Genomic DNA, 25,547 nt, shown 5'->3' on the forward strand with positions numbered 1-25,547 from the left:
AGCTTGTGTGAAATTGGATAGAAGTGCGAGGAAAAAAAGGTCTCTGAGACTGGAACAACCCTAGTGAGAAATTGGTCCTAGTGGATCCTGATTGTTCAGATAGGGTTGGTTAATATCTTCATATAGTGCTTTCAATTAAATTTTATGCTTTGAACTGGCATGAAACAATATTACTCTCCAACAGTTAATTAATTTAGAGACATTCTTATAGGTATTATAATATAAGGGAGATATCTTATTTATTTATTTATTTATTTATTTATGTTGCCATTGAGTTACAGCCAATTTATGGCTAAAGTTTTCAAAATGGGAGACATTCAGAGGTGGCTTGCCATTCATTGCCTGGTCTGCATTGTAACTCTAGATTTCCTTGGGGGTCTACAATCCAAGTACTAAACAGGGCTTCCCTGATTAACTTCTGAGATGTAACAAGATAAGAGTAGTCTGGACTATTCAGGTCAGTGCAAGAAAGATACATTAAGGTAAAATTATCTTGGCGTGTTGGAGATCCTCAAAACTAAAGGTACATCATTCTTTTGATTGCAGCCAAACTCCGTGAGTCCTGCTTTGATCCTGGTAATATAATGAATGGCACAAGACTTGGAATGGATTATAAACTCGGATCAACAGTCACATATTATTGTGATGCGGGTTATGTTCTTCAAGGTTACTCTACGCTCACTTGTATCATGGGAGATGATGGGAGACCTGGATGGAACAGAGCCTTACCCAGCTGCCATGGTAAGACTTTTCCTTCAGTCTGGTTCTTGATTCCTAGGAAGTAAAGAATTTCTGTACCCACTGTTAGAAAAGAGATTCCTTATTATTCCTGTGGCTTTATCCATTCCACTGCTGGTGCAGTGCTCTTGAACAAAGCGATCTCTTTCAGTCATTTAGGTAAATAAAAAGCCAAAGTGCATTCCTATTATATAGTGAGTTCAGCCAGCTCGAGGTAAGCAAGAACAAGAACAGAACTGAACACAGTCAACACCACTCCTTTTATCCATTTGGCCTGAGTTAACTGCACCCCCTTATGTGGGCAGCAATCTACACTATTGGTCTCTCCAGGACCACTGAGAGAAATGCTTCACATCCTGATTGGCTGGTTCTAAAAGAACAGCCAATCGGAATGTAAGCATTAGGATCCTGGGGGGCAATGAACTATGCTTCAAGGTCAAATAACAGACATAACAAACCAGAAGTCAAAACAACCAGTACACAACAGTCCCTCTCCTCAGTCAGGGAAAAAACCCACAGCATATGGTCCCATATGGCTTTTGTCCATGCTAATCCCATGATCCCACCATGATCAAAGTGGAACCCTCCCCCCCACACACACACACGCTTCTCTTTAACCAGTATTGACTGCAACCCAATAGTCGCATATATCCAGGTAGTCAATCTTATTTTTAAAAAATAAATAAATAAATAAAAACAACTTTAAAATTCAGAGTGTACATTCATTTTGTTTTGATAGCTCATGTAACTTTATAAATGGTCAGTCCATTCCCAGTTTATATATATATATCAGTTTTGGATCCTCAGTTAATCATGAGCCCTTTTCTTGGAATTAGCACACTCTTTGACTGTCGATAATGGGCAAAGATAATATTTTACCAGATTAGAAAAGAATGACGGAAAGGATGATGCATTCATTGCTTAACCTATGGCCCTCTCACTTATTACTTTGCATCTGAGTATGTTTTAATACTCCATAGGGTACTGCCAGAAATCGCAGGATTTAGTTGCATATAACATGCTCATGGACTACGGAATTCAGATTTTAAGTTCTAAGGCATGGAATGCCAGATCAAATTGTATCACATTCTTTAAAACAAATGTAATATAGAAGGAGATGATGATAGATGGAATAGATAGATAGATAGATAGATAGATAGATAGATAGATAGATAGATAGATAGATAGATAGATAGATAGATAGATAGATAGATGATAGAATATTTCTCAAATGCTTGTCTGTATTTTATATGATTTGCCTTATACCTTTATTTCAGGTGTCCTTGAAATCTCTCTAATAAATGTGGGACCTGAACCAAGGCCACAGTCTCATTCTAATGTGAATGAATGCAAAGATTAACCAGGCTAATACACTAAGCCGTTTGGCATTTGATGATCGCTGTTAAGAGCAGAGTGTAATTAAGGTGTGCAGATTAAACTTTTCACGTGACAAAGGATAATAAGAAATGATTTTTGTCAGCTTCACCAAATGCACTTCATTCCAATAATATTACACAAAATTTACCTTCCTATGTAACCAATGTATTGTTTACAAGTTAGTACTTTATTGCTCAGCATGGTGGAAAACTCCATTTCATGCTGGGAAGAATTCAGATCATAATTGCAATTCAATTTCATCCTGAAAGCAAAAACAAAAAAACCACAATCGTTGTATATTCTCTTTTTAATGAGATCTACTGTGTTTTATTTATTTGCTTTTTTTAAAAAAATATAAAAATACCTGTGTCAGACTACTGTTTCTAGAAATGCCTGACAAGTTATCATGCTGCAAATGCCAGACAGTCTACCCCGTGCAAAATTAATACAGAATGATGCTCATCTTTTCCACTAATATTGGAATATAATGCCTTAAAGGTGAAGAATTCTGGTACTGACAAGAAGAAAAGTCTTCTTGTAAACATGCATTTTCCTTCACAAATTAGTTGTTACTGCCACTAAAGAGTCGGTAACCTTCATTCATTCAAGTATATATTTTAAATAGACTTATATCCCACCCTACCCCATAAGTGGGCCCAGGGCAGTTACAACATATAAGAAACACAATAAACATTAAAACATATAATCTAAAAACCAAATCTAGAACAATCAGAACAAGATCACAGTCCTTAGTTAGTGTTTCCTGCAGGATGTTAATCAAATTATAATTAATAGCACCCCATTTTACTACAGTGTCAAATTGACACTTTTGGAGCAAAATAGCATAGGAGGCCACTGAGACACTTGCTGTGATCAGGAGAGGCCAAGATGGCTGCGCGTCTGCTGCCTCAGCCAAAGACCTGGCAAAACAGCTGTTGCAGAACTGTAACAATTCCCATAGTGCCTGATCTCAGATGGGAGTGTGTTCCATCAGGCTAGGACCAGAGCAGAAAAGGCAATGGTTGAGACTTAGCGGATGTCTTTTAGGCCAGGAACTACCAGGCCTCAATGGCACCCCATCAAGCATTGGGAGCCAGATTCCCAATCCCAAGCCCTCACGGCTCAAATACAGGACAGCCATCTTCAGCTGACTCTCCTGTAAACATCCAGCCATGGTACCTCTTGCCCTGTCCAAAAAACCTGACATGAAGTCCTGTTGGCTACCCATCAACAGATAAAGTTGGGTGTCATTAGCATACTAATGACAATTCAGCCCAAACCCCCAGACCAGCTGAGTTAGGGGGGACATGCAGATGTTAAACATCCTCGGAGAGAGGATCACCACATTCCAGTAGGTACCACGAAGATATTCTCTCCCCAAATGCCACCCTCTGCCATTGACCATGGAGAAAGGAGGAATGCCATTGTAAAACAGTCCCCTGTATTCCTGCATCAGCAAGGCATTGGGTCAAAAGATCATAATCAATCATTTCAAACGCTGCTGTTAGATCAAGAAGCAATAGTAGTACCGACTCATCTTGATCCAGGTGTCTCTGGAGGTCATCCTTGAGGGTAACCAATGTGGTTAGGGCAGAAGCTGAACTGGAATAGATCCAGGATGGAGGTGTTATCCAGGAAGACCTGCTATAATGCTTTCGTGTGAGCATCCCAACTCTAATTGTATACTCTTACGCATTACAACCTACTCGATAACTTCTTTTAATGATGAGCACTAGCAAAATTTTGTCCAGGAAGAACCTGCACAAGTAGCTTGGGGAGGGAGTGAAACAGTAGAGAACAGCAAGTCATTTTAATTCATCATTTTGCACTCAAGAAGCATGAAAAGAAGTTGTTGCACATGAGTTCTTCAAGTTTTTCCCCACTGTTTGGGGTCCTGTGTGAAGTGGAAAAATAATGTCTTCCCCATATGATGAGATGCCTTAAATTCACTCTTCACTAGGAGTTTCTGGAAGCTTGAAAACAGACTGTTAACAAAAGTAATATTGAATTAGCAGATGCTCTTGTGTTAATTCATTGTGAGTCTGTACAACCTAAGTCACAGTTTTTGATTAAGGCAGGACCTCTAGCAGTATGCTTTAGATTTTTGTTTCTTAAATTGGACTTATTGCATCAATGTGCAAATTCAATATATTTGTGTATTTGGGGGTTTTGGTTGAAGGGCAGCAGTAATAGTTGTCTGCGTTCCTTGCTGTGGTCCTTCCAGGGCATCATGATCACAATTGTGGAAATCAAGATGCTGAATTAGATGAACCTTTGGTCTGATCCAAGGGCTCTTCTTTTGTTCCTATTTGACAGACTGAATTCTGTCTGCATAGAGTAAGTGACCAGTAATGCTATGCAGTTGCAGTACATGATTTAATTTGCCTCTTTAGGGCATAACGGAATGTAATACTATGCATGTTTTGTACCATTAATATTGGTAGAACTTTCCTGGAGTAGATAGATATAATATAAGATTTCAAGAAATAAGCATTATGCAAAAATACTTTAAAGCTATTTTTTTCTTGAAATGGATACTTACAGACGAGACTGAGTCTCCAGATAATGCAATTAAATCTTTAATAGTGCTCAACGTTATTGCAAATTTCATATGTAATTTGACACATAGTTTCACTGTTGATAGGTTTAGCTCAAGAAATAGGACAGAATTTGCATATAAGATTTACCTCATTTGAGAATTAACGCTTTTATGAAAATGATTTCATTCCTCTTCCCCTCATTTTACATTCTAAGGAAAGTACGTATAAAATCCTAAATAAGATTTCCCCCCCCATTCAATACATGTTTATTTTTGTCTTCAGAGAGAACTCACCAGAGCCTTATCTTGTATACACCACTATCTGAATTTTAAATCTATTGGATGTCTGTTTTGTTGTGTAATTTTATAAATGTATAATTTCCAAAAACACAGATATTCTTTAATTTTATAGTATATATGTGCTTGATGCCTAGATATAAGTACAGCAGTAATACTAGTATATAATCACAAGTGAAGGGGTAATGCATATTTTGTTTGCCACCCAAAGGGCTTTTCATGGGCGGAGCTTCCTCCAGTGGTGTCATAAAGTTCCTCAAATACTGTTGATAAGAATACTAAGTGCTGTCTACACATTGACTGATAATTCATGGAAGGAGGGCAGCAGCAAGCACTCTGACCCACACCTGCCACAGTGTATTTTTATTTTTTTAATTTATTTTTTTTTTTAAATGAGGTTTTAAATAGCTCTCATGTTAATCAGTTTTGCAAAGTAAATTTAAAGGCTGTAATAATTTGCACTGCAAATCTCTCTCTCTTCCACTCCCCCACACATGAAAACACTCAGGTGTTTATATAAATGGCATGTGAAAGAAAAAATGGAGCAGAGGTCCATCAGTTGCTATTAGCCACAGCATATTGTTGGAACTCTCTGTCTGGGGCAAGTGATGTTCTATATTCTTGGTGCTTGGGAGGGGCAACAGGGTAAGGGCTTCTGGTGTCCAGCCCCACTGATGGACCTCCTGATGACACCTGGGGGTTTTTTGGCCACTGTGTGACACAGTGTTAGCCTGATCCAACATGGCTTCTCTTATGTTCTTAATAGTTTTAACCTTACTTGTGTAAATACTCTGTGCTTGCAGGTACAGTCCTATCCTATTTCGTCAGAAACTGCAACAGCAGCTTGTTTCTATTTTAATTTGGTTTGGGGTTTTATTTTTATTTTGTCTTCTTTGGCTTTATATTCTTGCTGTCTTCTTCCAGAGAATTGAAGAACTTCAGTTTTGTGAAAGTTACCAGAATCTCAGTTCATTTTTCACAATCAAGATGCACTATTTAAACATGAAATGTAAATCTTTTGGTAGGGCAGTTTCTTAGAACTGCTATGTATTCTTTATATTGTAATCTAATTTTTGAAGCATGCACAGACATGTGGCATCAGTAGATTAACAAAAATGTTGGGACAGGTGAAAATCTTAACATCATGCTGTAAATGGGGGGGGGGGGATGGGGGACCCTAAATCTTGGCATCAGATGAATGGATATGGGAAGGGCATTCCACAACCAAATGGCCACAACAAGGGACACTATATCCTGCAGCTATTAAAAATTACTTTAGAAAACAGAGTAACAAGAAGAAGGGCTTTTGAACATGCCATCAAGTGACAGGCAAGATCCTATGGTAACAGGCAGTTTTTTAGGTATTTTCACATTTTTTTCAAACAAATTATAGATATGACAATGATACGTAATAAATATAATTTTGATCACATTATGAGAAGACAAGACTCACTGGAAAATACAGTAATGCTAGAAAAAGTTGAAGGCAATAAGAAAAAAGGTAGACCCATTGTGAGTAATATGAATTGACTCAACAAAGGAAGTAATGGCTTTCAGTTTGCAAGAATTGAGCAAGGCTGTTAATAATAGGGTGTTTTGGAGGTCATTAATGCATAGGTCACCATAAGTTGGAAGTGACTTGACAGCACTTAACACACCAACATAAATTGGGAGTGATGAATTTTTAAAATGATATTGTTATTGAAATATTTTACACTTTCAGGCCATAAACAATTCACAGTGAACTGCATCTCATGATTTTCAGTGGGACATGTTTTTGAGGAAGTGATCACAGTCTAGCGTTTTACTCAGAAAGAAAGCAGCCCATTGATTTAAATACTCCTTATACTGATATTTTGGCTCTAATCCCAGGCCCCTGTTGTGAGTGGTGATGGCAGCTATGAGAGGGATGCAAACATAAGTTATTTCCTGTAAGAGCTTTTCTGTCGATACCAATGAAAGGCACACACAGTGCTTTCTTCGATGTCATGAGCTGGAAGCTTTTATGTGCAGGATCTCTGCGTGCATGAAGAAGCCACTATTAGGGATAGCTGGATTGTATCCCCTCTGAACTGAGTATGTGAGACACATGTGATGTTTGCTTGATTCGTAAGTCTTCCCACTACTTCAGTGACTCCTGAGATGACCCCAGTTCTTGGACCTTCCCCCTTCCCAAATTTGCATGGGTCAGCACTTCTCAAAACTAACAAGCCCACATCAACGCCAAGCTTTTATGTTGGCCAGACTCAACATATTTCATAGAATCATAGAGTTGGAAGGGACCTCTAGGGTCATCTAGTCCAACCCCCTGCACAATGCAGGAAACTCACAAACACCTCCCCCTAAATTCACAGGATCTTCATTGTTGTCAGATGGCAATCTAGCCTCTGTTTAAAAACCTCCAAGGAAGGAGAGCCCACCACTTCCCAAGGAAGCCTGTTCCACTGAGGAAGCGCTCTAACGGTCAGGAAGTTCTTCCTAATGTTGAGCCGGAAACTCTTTTGCTTTAATTTCAACCCATTGGTTCTGGTCCTACCTTCCTGGGCCACCGAAAAATTCCACACCATCCTCTATATGACAGCCCTTCAATTACTTGAAGATGGTGATCATATCACCTCTCAGCTGCCTCCTCTCCAGGCTAAACATCCCCAGCTCCTTCAACCTTTCCTCATAGGACTTGGTCTCCAGACCCCTCACCATCTTCATTGCACTCCTCTGGACTGGTTCCAGGTTGCCTATAGAAGAAGAAGAAGAAGAAGAAGAAGAAGAAGAAGATGATATTGGATTTATATCCCGCCCTCCACTCCGAAGAGTCTCAGAGCGGCTCACAATCTCCTTTACCTTCCTCCCCCACAACAGTCACCCTGTGAGGTGGGTGGGGCTGGAGAGGGCTCTCACAGCAGCTGCCCTTTCAGGGACAACCTCGGCCAGAGCTATGGCTGACCCAAGGCCATGCTAGTAGATGCAAATGGAGGAGTGGGGAATCAAACCCGGTTCTCCCAGATAAGAGTCCGCACACTTAACCACTACACCAAACCAGCTCTATATCCTTGGAGAGCCAGTTTGGTGTAGTATAAGTGTGCGGACTCTTATCTGGGAGAACCAGGTTTGATTCCCCACTCCTCCACTTGCACCTGCTGGAATGGCCTTGGGTCAGCCATAGCTCTGGCAGAGGTTGTCCTTGATAGGGCAGCTGCTGTGAGAGCCCTCTCCAGCCCCACCTGCCTCAGAGGGTGTCTGTTGTGGAGGAGGAAGGTAGAGGAGATTGTGAGCCGCTCTGAGACTCTTCGGAGTGGGGGGCGGATATAAATCCAATATCTTCTTCTTCTTCAAATGTGGTGCCCAAAATTGAACACAATACTCCAGGTGAGGTCTTACCAGAGCAGAGTAAAGCGATACCATCACGTCTCGTGATCTGGACACTATATTTCTGTTAATACAGCCCAAAATTGCATTTGCCTTTTTAGTCACTGCATCACACTGACAACTCATGTTCAGCGTATGATCCACTAAGACCCCTACATCCTTTTCACACATACTACTGCTAAGACAAGTCTCCCCCATCCTATAACCATGCATTGGATTTTTCCTACCTAAATGCAGAACTTTACATTTATCCCTGTTAAAATTCATTTTATTGATTTTAACCCAGTTTTCCAGCCTGTCAAGGTCATCCTGTATCCTGTTTTTGTCTTCTTCTGTGTTTGCAACCCCTCCCAATTTTGTATCATCTGCAAATTTAATAAGCATTCCCTCTATTCCTTCATCCAAATCATTGATAAAGATGTTGAACAAAACAGGTCCCAGGGCAGATCCTTGAGGCACTTCACTTGTCATTCCTCTCCAAGAGAATGAGGAACCATTCACAAGCACCCTTTGGATGTGATCTGTCAACCAGTTACAGATCCACCTAACAGTAACCTTTCCATCATCCATGGCCTCTGATAGATATAAGGGTATCCCTTATGAATAGAGACAGTGCAGATTTGACAGAGAACCTGACTCTATACGACTCCTGAGATGGGAGCAGGGATATCCTAGAATGGGACACACTGTTACTGAAATTAATGCACTCTGTATGAAACAGTTTTATGTTTGCATCAGTTCATACACTGAACTCTGACAGGGGGAATATGCTTACTTTGGGGGTGGTCAACACTGAAGAGTTATCCAAGAATTTCATTTTTGGTTCTGGCCCGAGAACCACACCAACTGGAATTGCAGCTATTAGAAGGCTTTGTTTGTTTGAAAACATAGCCTAAAAAATAATGTAACTCTCTCATAAAAATGCAGCATATTTTATTAACAGATGTCATTTCAAGCAATACATACATGAGCACATCAAGCTACCTTCTACTGAGTCAAACCTTTGATCCATGAAGTATTAGTTACTCTGACTGGCAGAGGTTCTTCAAGGTGTCAAGATTGAGGCCTTTAGTAGCACCTGCTGCCTGATCCTTTTAACTGGAGATGCCGGAGACTCAGCCTGGAACTTGCTGCAAGCAAAGTAGAAGCTCTATTGTTGATCCATGGCCCTTCCAGCATTTTGCTCAGAGTGTCAAAATGTATATGGATGAAAATGTATTTAACTTAATGCATTTTACATATATTTAAACCAACTGTTTAATTTTTACAGTACCATATTTTTTTTGCAATCTTTGTTTTTTAGCCCCTTGTGGAAGTCGATCAACAGGCTCTGAAGGCACAGTTTTATCACCAAACTATCCAAAAAACTACAGCATAGGACACAACTGCATTTACTCCATTGCCGTCCCTAAAGAGTTTGGTGAGTAGTCTTTCCTTCATGCATTTTTAAAATCTGAATTATTTTACCATTATTAATTTGATGTTGCAATTATGTTGAGGTGAAAACTTTTGTAAACCATTTGAACTCCTGGCTTTAGTTCTGAGGACATCTTTGGTACATAGTCATGTTCTTTCCATCATTACTTTGGTGTAGCTACACTTGGGATTTCATAGCAGATTATGTACTAGTTTTAGTAAATCCTTTTTTTTTTTTTTAAAGTATCAATAAGAAAGTGGTTTGCACAATATATGTCCTTTTGTTACCTTGGTGTCTTTAACTGTGTAGAGCAATATGTGTATGTCTGATAACCAAATACTGCTAAAATACTGGTTAAGGAGCACCTGTTTTGCAATCTGGGTTTATATGAAAAGACAGAGGAGATGAACTGGTATTGCAAAGTTAATAAAATACCAAGTTAATGATTTACAGACCTAAAAACATAATAGTGGAATGAGAACAGAAACAAGTAGCAACCGTGTTTCCATCTTTTCTTTGTTCTACCTCCTTATGATTTGCCTTCCCTTCTTGAGTGAATTACATTACAACAGTGTGTGAAGGATTTGGAATAACTACATTTTAATGTGGGCCTTGTATTATTTGTAGGACTTTTTTCTGGAAAAATAACTGCCAGAACTCTCAAGAGGGAAATGAAGAAAATCAATCCCTTGATTTTCTGTTGATACTTCCCTTGAACGTATAAGTTTAGGGGGGGGGGGGGGTGTTAAATGAATTTTACTGTTAAAGTGTATTCCACATCCCAGAATATTTCAGTTTTTCCCTTTCTCCCTCCCCTTTTTTGTGGAGTGATGTTTATGGAACAACTATTAAATAAACTTTATTAATTAAAAAAGAGGGAAATGAAGGAGAAACACACAGGTGTCCCTCATGAACTTTTAAACATTTTAAAAAAAAAATTCCATGAAGAAGTTCTGGAACTTTTTTCTGCCACGTTCCCCCAGAAAAAAAAAAATCCCTGATTATTTGATGCTAATTTTCTACATGTCCAATATTTCTGTGACTTTTTGAATGTATTGTCATCCCCCTCAACGAGGCTCTCCTTGATTTCAGCGTATTCTGGTGTCATTGTTACTGCCAAACTTGCTTAGAAGTCTTAGTGCTTTGCCAAACAATCCCTTGCAGTTACTAGCTATTTGTGCTTCCTCAAACTGGTCGTAAAACCTAAACCAGTTGTTCCTTTCCATTAGGAGTGACAGGTGGCTGAAGGATGGTACTGCTGATATGAGAGATGACACTATAGCACTGTTATCAATACCAACATCAAAAAGAACTCCCAAACTGTGAACCTGATCTTCAAGGGGGAGTGCAGTTAGAGTTGCTGACTTCCAGGTGGTGGCTGGAGATTTCTTGCTATTATCCCTGATCCCCAGGTGACAGAGATCAGTTCACCTGGAGAAAATGGCTGCTTTGGAAGGTGGACTCTATGATATTATACCCTCCCCAAACCCCAGTCTTCTCAGGCTCCACCTGCAAAAATCTCCAACCTGAATCTAGTGACCCTAAGTCCAGTTGTAGCTCAAACTGGTTGAATACCAAGTCCTGATGAAACATCTACTCACTGTTCTTTCAGGATGAGCATAGTTATATTAGCTTCATACTTCTCTAGGCCATTACTAACTGCACAGACTTAATTGAGGACATCTACAACCATCTGAAAAAAAGATGTGGAAGTGGGTGATGTCTACAAGTTTCCCCCCAAAATCTCTGTACAGCCTCTGCTAACAGTTAAATGCAAAGTGTTGAATAACTATTGAATGCCACAATATATAAACTTTCAAGAAAGAAGACATGTAGCATAATATCTTCACTGTACAGTGATACCTTCCAAGTTTCAATGCATTCCCAATTAGCCTCTGGTGAGGTTGTAGGGTTTTGTTTTAGTTTCTTTTTGAATGAATTTGTATAAAAATGGTATTTAAAAGGTACTTTTTCTTTCTTGATAAATGCAACAATGGCAATACTTAATGAAATTATTGGCAATTTTCAGTTCCACCTCAGCCAGGTATAGTGTAATTTAAGAAATGCTTTCAATTGTTGGCATCATATCATTAGTATTAGGGCTCTGGCTACAAGCCCATACATTTTGAGAGTTGTCAAAACAAACAAGAACTGGGCTATGTCCTCCACATTTATAGGTTGTAGCTTTGTTGGCATAGTTGAATGTTATAGTTGAAGATAATATATAAGGTTGTTTATACAGTGAACTGCATCTGTGAAAGTTTTAGCTTAATCTGGTGAGAACATTGCATACCTTCAGCTGGTGCTGCTCTGTTTGCAAAACAGCCAAGATTTCTAATTCATACAGATTGAAATGGACAGTACTCAGGGTCATAGGGTTGCCAGTCTTCAAGTGGGGCCTTGAGATCTCCTAGAATTAACAACTGATCACCAGACTACAGAAATCAATTTTCCTGGAGAAAATGACTGCTTTACACAGGGGTGGCCAATGGTAGCTCTCCAAATGTTTTTGCCTACAACTCCCATCAACCCCAGCCAGCATGGCCAATGGCTGGGGCTGATGGGAGTTGTAGGCAAAAAAACATCTGGAGAGATACCATTGGCCACCCTTGCTTTAGAGGGTGGACTCGGTGCTTCATATCCCACTGAGGTCTCTGCCCTCCTTGAAAACTTGCCCTCCCCAGTCTCTACCTGAAAATCAAAGAGGTTGGAACATTGAAAAGGAGATTAAAATATAACTATGAACGTAGTACAAATTTACAAAACACCAGTATTTAATTTAATAATGCATGTAGCAATGCTAAAATATGATTCATCATATAAATACCTACTCCCACTATCAAGACTCCAGTGGAGTGCTGAGAAACAGACAGAAAATAATCAGCATGGTTGTTCCTGAGCACTCCACTGAAATTTCAAGCATGGCTGATTTGACCTAAGAAGATCCATGAGCAAAGGAAATATTCCTCATTTTGATGAGTTGCTCATGCTAGGCTACAAGAAAATTTGATGGCTCTTACTCCACAACTGAACATTTTAGTGTAAGTAATGTCTATTTTTTTGTAAGGCCAGTTTTCTATATTGAATTGTTAAGTTCATAGAATTCTCAGTTTGATTTATACTATTGAGGAAGGCCAAAATGTGTCTGGTGCCCTGACTTGGATAGCCCAGGCAAACCCAATCTCATCAGATTTCAGAAACTAAGCAGGGTCGACTCTGGCAACCCTGGATGGGAGGCCTCCTTGGATACCATCAGTCAGGGGGCAAAGGCAGGCTTTATTCAACCACTTTCCTGAATATCCTCCAAGCCCCAGTAGGGTTCAGTCACCAGAGGTTGCCATGGCTTTTACACACACACACACACAATACATTTTTTTTTTAAAGGTATCTGGTATTGGTTCTTGTGTATGTAGACAATATGTACTTTTAAACCCATGCTTTTGTAAATTGACATTTGCTTTGATACTAGGATTATACTGTACATATATTCTGAATCACATGATTGTTCCTTTTAATTCTAGCATTTCTGTATGAATTATTAAATTCAGTACTGGTGTTTTGCAAATTTGTTTGATGCTCATAGTTTTTCATTTTAATCTCTTTTCATTGTTTCAATCTCTTTGGCTACCCTTCTTACCCAGGGTTGTGTTTTTCTCCTCTTTTTTGTTGCACCCACTTGAAAATTGCCAGGAATTTCCCAACCTGGAGTTGGCAACCCTTTCTGATTGTTATTGATGTTTATACATAAACATCAACAGCTTTAAACTACATTAAGTGTGATCTAAAATTGCATTTGTTGATTGTGTAAGTACAATTATTCTCTTTGAATATAGCTAATAACCAATTATAAGAGTAAATTTTCAGTGGCAGGCAGTGTAAATTAGCATATACTAATTTAGTAGCATATTTGTTTGACTACAATAACATCCAATGCCATACTTGTGCTTTAGGTTTCGGTTGTGTTACATTCTTTTTGAGTGTAGACTGTAGAGCATTGTTGTGGGTCACAAAAGTAACTGTGTATGGAAAGCATCAACTAGTTACGCAGTCCGTGAGTTCGTGTAATATGTTTCCCATATATTCAGGAAATCATCTGCTGGTGAACTGAAGTATCCATCAATTTTATGATAAGGATGTTTATGGCATATAGCCAGGCAGGCAACAGATTTACAAACAGGTTGGAATAGTTTTGCTTTAAATTGTCATCTGCTTAATTAACCAGAGAATTGATTTAAACTGCATGGTTATATTTTGCCAAGATCTAAAAAGTAATTGTAATAATTTACATTTCTGAGTTGCTTATGTATCATAGGCCAAGAATACATGATCCTTTGCACGTGTTATTCTCCCTCCACACAATAATTCATATTTCCAGATAGTCCTAGAATCAGATTAGGATCTGGGTTCAAATCACCATTCTGCCACGGAAGTTAACTGGCTGACCTAACTGGCTGCCACACTCTTTTCCTAACGTATCACATAGGATTGTTGTGAGGATTAGGGATGTGCTCTCAGTAAAAACTGAGCCATTATGAACTGAACCAACCCCACCCCCCCAAAAAAAATACTTTATTGGTATTTATCATGTATTTTTGTATTTTCTCAGTCAATCTCCAGTGGGGGCAGTGTTTTGGCTACAGGACTGACAGATAGCTGAAGTTCCAGGTGAATTCGCTGCTTCAAGAAGGTATTGAAATGCCTTCAGAGTTCACTTGTGGCTTGTAAAAGGCATTTAAAGGGACTGCAATTCCTTTAAATACTCTCCCCCCCTTACACGGGGCAGCTCTGTTGAGCAGTCCAGTTTAAAAGAGGCTGCCCAGCAGAACTCCAGCTGAGCCTGTGGGGAGAACTCTGCCCACAGGATCAGCTCTTGGGTGGGCTCTGTTGGGCAGTCTGGTCTCAACCAAGCTGCCCAGCACAGCCTTAGTCTGACTCTATAGCATGATTCCATTGAGTGAGCTCAGAATATGAACAAGAAGAATAATTCCTTGATGTCCAGGACTTGAAACATAAGAATAAGAAGCAAAACAGAACAAAAAAGGACAGGTTATGGTGTGACTTGAACATCATTTCTTGAACGGGAAACAAAAAACACTGTTGAATGTGATTTGAATGATACATCAGATAATGAAAGCCTAACCACTGTTGAAGATTCATATGAAATTGAAACAGAGAAAATAAAGCACCTAGGTCTTCGTTTGGAGAACTTGGGCTAAAGATATCTACGTGGGACTTCATTTCCTTTGCATTTGCCTATTGTCGGGTTTGATATCATTTTTGTACTTATACTAATTATCAGACATGCTGAGCCAGAAGCATTCTCCTCTCATTCTCCTCTCCTCCATAGTATCCTCACTTCTTCTTTGGAAACAATGGAGGATGGGACATCTTCTGGGACCCATAGAATTGGACACCCTGGTCTACCTTGGGCTTGAGGCACTGGCAGCTATGCTGCAGATGTGGTGCTTCTACCTCAAAAAGCACCCCCTTCAAATCCCAGATACTCCTGGATCATTTATCCATTATAGCCTATGGGGACCATTGACTATAATGGTCTCCACAGGGTATAATGGAGCAAAAAAGAGGCAACCCTGAATATTTTCCAAAACTAAACACATAACAGTACTGAGATTTATTAATACCATGAAACACTGATTTTTTTTCCTAGTTCAATACATCCAAACCTGAAAAATACTGGGTGGAGGGGGGTTGTGTATGACCCTACTGAAGATAACATGGATGAGAGGAGATCTCCAGCCCAAATACCCATGCTCCTGGATCTGGAACAACCTGGTGCATCAGCACACTGTTAATATTTATTTATTTATTATTTCCCATTTATATCCTGCCCTCTCCGCAAGCGGACTCAGGGCGGCTTACAACATTATAAAAACAATCAATCCAATAAAACATATAAAACCATAATTTACATATATTAACTTTAAAACTATTCTAAAGCGCTATTTCAGTCCAGTATAGGCGGTATTGACTTCTCGACCAAGATCGCCAGCATTCTGTAGGATGTCCGGTGGCAGCCTTTTTTCAATCAAACCGCAAAAGCCTGTTTGAACAATTCGGTCTTACAGGCCCTGCGGAACACAGTCAAATCCCGCAGGGCCCTTATAGCTTCTGGGAGGGTGTTCCAAAGTTCTGTTGCTGCCACCGAAAAAGCCCTGGATCTCGTTATACATAGCCTGGCTTCTTTTGGGCCAGGGGCAGACAACAGATTTTTTGTCCCTGATCGCAGTGCTCTCTGGGGGATATATGGGGAAAGGCAGTCCCGTAGATAGGCAGGTCCCTGACCATAGAGGGCTTTAAAGGTTAATACCAACACCTTGAAGCGAACTCAGAACACAACAGGCAACCAGTCAGCTCTCTCAGCACTGGCTGAATGTGCTCCCGTCGTGGCAGCCCCATTAACAGCCGTGCCGCAGCGTTCTGCACTAATTGTAGTCTCTGGGTTAGCGTCAAGGGTAGCCCCATGTAGAGAGCATTACAGTGATCTATTCTTGAGGTGACCGTAGCATGGATTACCGTCGCTAAGTCATTGCGCTCCAGGTAAGGAGCCAGCTGCCGCGCTTGCCGAAGATGAAAGAAGGCAGATCTAACAGTGGCTGCCACCTGAGCCTCCATTGTAAGGGAAGACTCAAGAAGCACGCCTAAACTCTTGACCTTAGGGACCGGTATCAGTCATACCCCGTCAAGAGCCGGCAGCTGGATCTCTCTCCCCGGACCGCCCCGACCCAGGTAGAGAACCTTTGTCTTCGTCGGATTCAATTTCAGCCGACTCAGCCTGAGCCAAGAGGCCACGGCTTGTAACGCCAGGTCTAGATTTTCCAGGGTACAGTCAGACTGGCCACCCATCAATAGATAGAGCTGGGTGTCATCTGCATATTGATGGCAACCCAGTCCGTACCTCCTGACAATCTGGGCAAGGGGGCGCATATAGATGTTAAATAGCATCGGGGATAGGACCACTCCCTGCGGCACCCCACAACTAAGAGAGTGCCTCTGGGATGCTTCCTCCCCTATCACCACCCTTTGTCCCCGATCTTGGAGAAAGGAGGTCAGCCACTGTAAGGCAGATCCCCGAATCCCCACATCGACAAGGCGGCTAGTCAGTAGCTGATGGTCAACCGTGTCAAAAGCGGCTGACAGATCTAATAATAACAGCACCGCAGAGCCGCCCTGATCGAGATGTCGCATAAGGTCATCTATGAGAGCGACCAGAACTGTCTCCGTCCCGTGACCTGGCCTAAAGCCGGACTGGAATGGATCCAGTGCGGAAGTGTCCTCCAGGAATCCCTGCAGCTGAATTTCCACCGCCCGCTCTATGACCTTACCCAGAAAGGGAAGGTTTGACACCGGCCGATAGTTCGCCAATATGGACAGGTCTGCTGATGGTTTTTTTAAGAGGGGACGGACCACTGCCTCTTTAAGAGGTGTGGGAAAGATCCCTTCGATCAGGGACCTGTTGATAATGTCCTGTATTGGTTCACACAGCCACGTTTGGCTGGCCTTTATAAGCCAAGACGGGCACGGATCTAACCTACAGGTCATAGGGCGCACAGCTGCAAGGATCCTGTCGACTTCCTCCAGACTGAGTGGATCGAAGGAGTCCAGAATTGGACCAGAAGACGTGCTCGGTGCCCCAAGTTCATCTACTGTATTAATTATAGCGGGTAAGTCGTGTCGGAGCGACGAGACCTTATCTGCGAAAAAGCTCGCAAAAGCCTCACAGCCTATTTCCAATTCTCTATTATTTTGTTTGCCCTGCGGCAATTCTGTTAATGACCGAATTATATTAAACAATTGTGCTGGGCGCGAGGTCGCAGATGCGATTCTGGATGCAAAGTGATCCTTCTTTGCAATCCGAATAGCCATCTCATAGGTCCTCATAAATGACCTATATGATGTTCTCGTAGCTTCGTCACGAGCGTGGCGCCATTGTCTCTCTAGTCATCTTAATAGTTGCTTCATTGATCGCAGCTCCGGGGTATACCACGGAGCGGATTGTGATCGAGGATGAAGAGGACGTCGGGGAGCGATTTCGTCGATGGCCTCGGAGAGCCGGTTATTCCAGGTCTCCACTAGCTCATCCAACGAGTCGCCGGTGGGCCAAGGATCCCGTATAGCCATTTGAAGCTGCAACGGGTCCATCTGACTACGCGGGTGAGCCAAAATCTGCTCACCACCTAAACGGGACAGGGGTGGCATGTCCACACGGGCCTTCAGGGCCTGGTGGTCAGACCATGGCACTGCCTCGGCAGATATCTGACCCACTACTACTCCCGCCGCAAAGATCAGGTCTAGTGTGTGTCCAGCCTGATGTGTGGGCGCTGTTACATATTGGGAAAGTCCTAGTGCTGCCAGGGAAAGCACTAGGTCCGTCGCACGAGTGGAAGCTATGTCCTCAGCATGGACATTGAAGTCACCCAGGACTATAAGTCGAGGGTGCTCCAATGCCCAGCCTGCTACAGCCTCCATCAGGGACGGCAGGGCACTGGCTGGTGCGTTAGGCGGACGGTACACCAGCCAGATTGCCAAACTTTCCCCAACGTCCCACACCAGGCCCACACACTCCACGCCCTTGATCTCTGGCGGCGGAAGTATCCTGAAGGAGCAATCCTCCCATATGAAAAAAGCCACCCCTCCCCCCGCCCGCTAGTCCGGGCCTGGTGAAGGACAGAGAACCCAGGCGGGGCAACTTGGGAGAGAGCAACTGTCTCCCCCTCCCGCACCCAGGTTTCCGTTACGCAAGCCAGGTCCATGTCCTGCCTGGTGAAAAATTCTTGCAGGACTGAGGTTTTATTATTTATGGACCTGGCATTGCACATCACCAGGGACGGAGGCGAGTGTCTCCACTTGGCCTTCCCACTTGCCATCCTTGGGATGGGACACAAGCTGGAAGGGGAGCGAGCCCTCTTGTGTCTCGTACTCCTTCCATTCACACTCTGCCTGCTCCCACCACTGTACTTTCCCCTCCCCAGGAGCACTGGAATCCCCTGGCCCGACATCTCTTACCAAAGATTTTCCGAAGTCTGGGTCTCTGTCTTGAATCAGCAACCACACAACATATTCTGTTCTTTTGCCCACTCTACCTAAAAATTTTCTAACCACTACTAGTCGTCTCAACCAATTAAAGAAAGAAAAAAAATATTAATTTTAATTTAATTTTTTTATTTATTTTAGTTTACCCCCTCCCCCACCCTCTTCTAATTAATTGGTTACTATCTTATCTCAATTTAGTGGATAAATAATCCCTTAGGTCTAATTAAATCATTTAATCAATTTTAAATCAATTTAAGACCCAAAAATAACCCTAAATAATAAGTGGGTGGGTCACTAGTTGCAGCAGGTGATTTGTTTGTTGGAAGGCTGAAGTGCTGGTGTGTTGCAGTTCTTAAAGTGCTAGATGGTTTTAACACTGAGTGTTCTCAGTCTCTTTAAAATGCGGAAGGTCGATTTTAAAGTGCTGGTATGCTGCAGTTCTTAAAGTGCTAGATGGTTTTGACATTAAGTGTTCTCAGTCTTTTTAAAGTGCAGGAAGGCAGATTTTAAGTGCTGGTACGTTGCGGTTCTTAAAGTGCTGGATAATATGCTGCAGTTCTTAAAATGCTCTTTAAAGTGTCAGTGCGGAAAAGAAGGTGCTAATGTGCTGTAGGTCTTTGGGTGCTGGCTGATTGTTTGGCATAGGCTGGTCCCGATCTCTTTAAAGTGGCAGTACAGTGCAGAGGTATCAGAGTGTAATGTGCGGAGGTAGCAGGGGCAAGGTCACAGCTTATCAGATTTTTCAGCGTATATTTCATTGATGTGACTTTCCTGCCTGCTTCTCATTCACCGCCAGCTTGGGTCAGCCCCTGTCCAGGGATCAACCAACACATTCGATTGTCAGCAAAAAAAGCTACTTCATAGCCACAGACCAATTTAAGGATTTGGGGATGTTTGAGATTCCAATGAGCTAACCCTAGGATTGGTTCAGCAAAATTAATATCTCTGAATACAATATTGATTTGGGGGAATCTTACACAGTGAAGATCATGGCATTCCTACCTGTGACTAGGGTTGCCAGTTTTGAACTGGGAAATTCCTGGAGATTTTGGAGTCTGAAAAGGACAGGGTTTGGGGAGGGATGGGACTTGCATGGGGTATAATGCCATAGAGTCCTTCTTCCAAAGTGGACATTCTCTTCAGGTGAACTGATCTCTGTCATCTGGAGCTCACCATCCGGAGGTTGGCAACCCTACCTGTGGATGACTTAGGACCAGTTTGTGTTTCCAACAGATTGTATATGGCATAGTCCATTATCTCCCAGTGATGTCATTCTTTGAATAGAACTCAGATCCTTTAGATGAGAAAGAATGCTAGACAAGTCAGTGTCTCCTGTAGAAATGTGCACCATAGGTAGTGTTATTGCTTCATACACTTTGTATTTTATGCCTGTTTCATATATTATGAGAATGTTCATACATTTTCTGTATTTTACTCAAGACAGCTGAATACATTTTAACTTGTTGTACATAAAAACCAAAAAACCCATAATACAAATCCAGCTTTGGTTAGGCTTAACTTTTTTTTTGTTCTTTTTCCTGGCATATGCATGTGGCATTATATAATTCTGTTCCAATGAAAGTTGTCTCACTGCAGATTGTCTGAATAGGTGATGCTTCCAATTTCTTTCAAATCCATAACTTTATAAAGTTGAGGATCAGCAATGATTTTAGCTCTCATGTTCCTGACTTTTTCACAGCATTAAATTAGTTCATACATAGGAGAGCTCAAGTGTGACTCAGCCATGCAGTAAATTAATATCAGACTTGTGTTTCCTGAGCCACAGTATTTTCCCTTTATCATAGATACATATATTAGAGAAATTGCATATAGCCAGAATGTATTCAACATCCCCTTCGATTTCAGAATTGTGCCTGCAGTTAATAAATATTTAAAATCATTTAATAGACAACATAATAAACATTTAAAATGAACATTTTAAAAATCAGAACTTTAATAAATAACAATACTGGCTGGTATTCTTCCACTCTACTAAGCAAAATAGGAAGGAGGTTTACCCCAATGTAACAGTAATTCCTCTGGCTTAATGTAGGATACTACAAGTTTTATTAGTATTAGTGTCAGGCCAAGCACACTGGCACATTATGTTAGCATTTTTGTCCCCAATGAAACATGAATTCTTTCCCAGAAACTCCTACACCCATCAAGTGTAAGAGGGAACATATGCCAGTTGCTGTGATCTGATGCTTCCTTATTTCGATCCAGTCACTCAGTGTAGACAACTAGTGGCAGAATGTGGAGGAGTATCTAGTTGACATGTTTTTGGTTGAGGACAGTGATGGGTTCTACCTCATCTGGCTCTCCCCTCCCCTGTTTTTCTTCTCCCTCACAAGGCAGTGGTGCAATTTGAAGTTCTTAGTGCTATCTGGAGATATCATAACTGTGCATTATTTTACTATATAAATTGATTTATTAAGCTATGAGTGTGTTTTATTGTTATTCACCACCCTGCGCCTTGTATATAAAGGGAAAGGCAATCTAAAAGTTTAATTTAAAAATAAATAAATATAATAAATAAATACATAGCATATTGAAAAGAATATAGTGTGGACCAATAATTTTTACATTCAGACACGCATCCACATTGGTAATGAAGATGCTTCCATCTACACTGCATGACTTTCATTCAGATACAGTAAAGCTACTGTTACAGTAATGTGTGACGTGTCTTCCCTGAGACCTGGACAAAAGGGATGGGTTTTGCCTTTCTGCATCTGAAACAAAAGCAGAAAGGAGGGAGAGAATGTCTGTGTGCATACATGAAAGAGCAGAAGATTATTATTATTATTAAATTCCTCCATGAAACAGTACCTTTTACAGGAGAAATCAAGCCTCTCAAAAATTCTGTACAGCACTACTACATCCATTTTCAGATCTCGCAACTTTTGTTTGTTTCTGAAAGCATTAGAAAAAAACTTGCTTGCCATGCTTACGTACCAAGCTTGCCATGCTTACTGTCTATCCTCCATGCTTATCTAATGGTAGGAGAGCAACCAACTTTGCTGCATCAAAGGACCTGTCATAGTCAAGCTAGTAAACAGCAATTTCCCCACAGCAAGAGGCAGCATTGTTTAATTTGTGTCAACTGGAACCATGCTTTTCCTGTAGAGCTAGGGCGTTTGGAAAGACCTCACAAATCTGTAATGATATAATTTAATTTGAATCAATCCATCAGTTAAGTGTTGTTGTCAAGTCACAACTGGACTTATGGTGACCACTCATGGAGTTTTCAGGCCACAGAATGTGCAGAGGTGGCTTGCCATAGCCTTCCTCTGCATAGAAACCCTGGTCTCTGTGTTCTCACCAGATAAAATGGAAGAGAGGAGAATGATGTAAGCCACTTGGGGTTCCCATTGGAGAGAAAGATGGGTTTAATGAAGTAAATAAATGTCCAGGTAACACACAAAGTTCTGTATAAACCACATATTTATAAGAATGTTCTAAATCTGTTACATTTGTCAAGAAATGTGAAATCATTCAAAAACCTACCTTTCAGGTAGAACAGGTCCAAACTAAATCCCCCACCCTTATTGCTTTGGTAATGTGTCCTTGAAAACATACACATATTGTGACAATATTGCGTTAATATTTCCCCATCTCCTTTCACCTAACAGCAACTTCTGAAGCAGTTCAGAGGTTGGGAACCCCAATACAATGATGATGATGATGGTGCTGCTGGTGGTGGTGGTGGTAGTGTTGTTGTTGTTGTTGTTGTTGATGATGATGATGATGATATTGGATTTATATCCCGCCCTATACTCTGAATCTCAGAGTCTTAGAGCAGTCACAATCTCCTTTACCTCCCCCTGAGGTAGGTGGGGCTGAGAGCTCTTACAGCAACTGCCCTTTCAAGGACAACTCCTACAAGAGCTATGGCTGACCCAAGGCCATTCCAGCAGGTGCAAGTGGAGGAGTGGGGAATCAAACCCGGTTCTCCCGGATAAGAGTCCACACACTTAAGCACTACACCAAACTGGCCACTATCACCTAACATGATAGTATATGTGAATTCCCACTTGTTCCATGAAAGCCAGCTGCGTGATTTTGGGTCAGGCATACTCTCTCAGCCCAACCTACCTTGCTGGATTGTTATGACAATAAAATGGAGGAGAGGAGAACAATATAAGCTGCTTTGGGATAGGAAGGGTATAAATTAATTCAATAAGTATACATACTCTCTGCTACATGTTTTCTGGGATACATTGGCTCATGGATATTCACATGTCTTCCAAATAGTTTTTTTGGAGGGTGAGGGGGGTGAGTGGACTTAAATTGTGTGTGGATAAATCAGTCACATTCTTTAACCCTAACATTCTGTTCAACTGAGTCTTAAGCCTTCTTCCAGTAAAAGGAGGAAGTAAAAAAATGTAATTGCTATAGAGAACCCACCTATCACATGAACCAATGTAAATTCCACTGACAGTTAACGGAATTGTTTCAGAGTACATAGATCACTGCCAAAAATATCAGTTCTAAAATCAGCTTTGAAGAGAGTTAACCAATAACAATGTATAAAGTCAAGTCAGTAGTCACAATAGTTTATTGAACATACAGGAAGAAACAACAAATCTTTTAATCAGATTATTAGACTGATAAACTTTTGATGGAGTGAAAGGAATAGCTATTTCATTGCTAAATTTCTGAAAAATCACTTCAGTGTAGCCCTTCTTCACTGTTTCATTATTTTGTCATGCAGAATCATAGCTTCAATATTTCAAACAATGACAGGCTTAAGCCAGAAGATAAATGATTCACAAAAGCACACAGCATGTCATAGGCAGAATCTTTTGTAAACATGGAAAGCTCATCATCTTTGACACTCTCCCACTGATCTTGCAGAAGGGCACGATGATCTCTAATTGTTTAACACTGCAGTCCTTCACTGATTAAAATTAAAATGCAGATGCTTAATTTTCATCTCTTTGTTGGTGACTTGCATGATTTAATTATATTTAACTATACACTGCATAATGGGAAACCATGGAAATATACAGTCTCTACTATTTGTAGAAAAAGCCCAGCAGGAACACTTTTGCATATTAAGCCACACCCCCTGATATCACTATTGCTTTGCACAAGGCTTTTTGTAGAAAAGACCCAGCAGGAACTCATTTGTATATTGTGCTACACCCCCTTTGACACCAAGCTTGCCGTAACTGTGTTTCTGTGTGTTCCTGCTCAACCCCCCCACCGCTACTAGTGATGGTGTAAGCATGAGCTAACAATGGTGGTGATGGTGGCAGTAGTAGTAATAAATTCAGAGACTTATTTGGGGAGGGACCATGGCTTACTGATAGAGCATCTGCTTTGCTTACAGAGGATCTCAGGTTCAATTTCCAGAATCTCCAGTTAAAAGTATCAGGTAGTTGTTGATAAGAAAAATCTTTGCCTAAAATCCTGGAGAGCCACTGCCAGTCTAAGTAGACAATACTTACTTTGATGGACCACTGGTCTGATTCAGTGTAAGTCAGCTTCATGTCTTCATGTATATTCACTTCTCTGAACTTTTCAATAGCACTTATCCTTTCTGTTAACCTTCCTTTTGCTAAAAGTTTACATCTTGGCAGGGACTGGACTAACTAACTAACTATCTAACTAGCAACTAAGGGGAACTGTGTTTTTTTGTGCATTCCTGTTCTGCTCTTTCCATTCCCCTGAAACTTTGTCAATAGGCTGTTCTTCCAAGACTACTTACAATTTCTTTTCCCCCCACTCAGAACTTTAATTCTTTCCCACTCAGAACCTTCAGTTTTTGGTTGGCATTGAATCATGCTTGGGAACCTGCTGGTGTGCTCAATACTCATCTCCCCCCCTCCCCCTGTTCTGATGCCTCCCTTCACCTTGGAACACTGCAGGTTTGCTTTAAGAAAGAATCCCTAGGGTGAGCACATACTGATTTCAATGAACTGAAGACAGTCTATAATTTGTCTTCCATAAACTGAAGACAAAACAGCACTAAGACTAGTCAACATAAGAAATTTTATTATACAGCTAACAGATCTTTCAGTAATACACACAATAAAACAAAATGTAGGAATTATACATCTTTGAGTACCAGAGTTCTTTAAGCAAACAGGATCTACTCTGAATGACTACATTCACTTTTCCAGTGATATGTATGTTGTCCCCAGCAAGAAGAACAGTAACTAGCTGTTCAGCTGCATGCCCTTTTGTCATAACCAATAGTGAAGCAATCACATCACCTTTAACTCCTTTATAATAATTACCAAATAAAGCACATGGGATATATTCTCTGTCACTTCTGCAGCAAAAGGGGATATTTAAGGACATCACAAGGACGTATTAATGACCCTCAATTATTGCTGACAGCAAAATGTTACAATATGTTCTTTCATCTTTTGGCATGCTTGCAATTTTTAAAAATGTTAGACCCGAGCTTAATGGTGAACAGGGTGTACATATCCTGACAATCTGTATTGCTTGGCTAATGCCTGGGGCCATTCTCAAACCAAGGTAGGATTAAGACCAGTCATTATGGGAAGTTTCACCTTATATGGACTGTGGCCCCAGTTGGCCCCAGTACTCATTTCCAAAGTTTATATGATCCCAGTATAATCCTTTATTATATCCAAAATAAATAAATAAATAATCTGCCAAGTTGTTATTAGTATATATAAGTGGGTTTACTTGAAAATTAATGAACTATTTCTTAGTCAAACACAATAGTCTCACATGCAGACTCCATTCACATACCACATCCACACACTCAAACATGAATTA

General features: G+C 40.9%; 1 protein-coding gene across 6 annotated transcripts in view; it reads left to right on the top strand.

Moving 5' to 3' along the window:
- Positions 1 to 25,547, top strand: part of CSMD3 (CUB and Sushi multiple domains 3) — a 933,126-nt gene that overhangs the window by 704,802 nt on the left and 202,777 nt on the right. For all 6 annotated transcript variants that reach the window (XM_060243303.1, XM_060243304.1, XM_060243306.1 and 3 more), the window contains 2 exons: positions 547 to 741; positions 9,621 to 9,737. In XM_060243303.1, coding sequence (XP_060099286.1) covers positions 547 to 741; positions 9,621 to 9,737 — 312 coding nt within the window. The remainder of the gene's footprint in view (positions 1 to 546; positions 742 to 9,620; positions 9,738 to 25,547) is intronic.

Source organism: Heteronotia binoei, chromosome 7 (genome assembly GCF_032191835.1).
Source record: "Heteronotia binoei isolate CCM8104 ecotype False Entrance Well chromosome 7, APGP_CSIRO_Hbin_v1, whole genome shotgun sequence".
NCBI classification, from domain to species: Eukaryota; Metazoa; Chordata; class Lepidosauria; order Squamata; family Gekkonidae; genus Heteronotia; species Heteronotia binoei.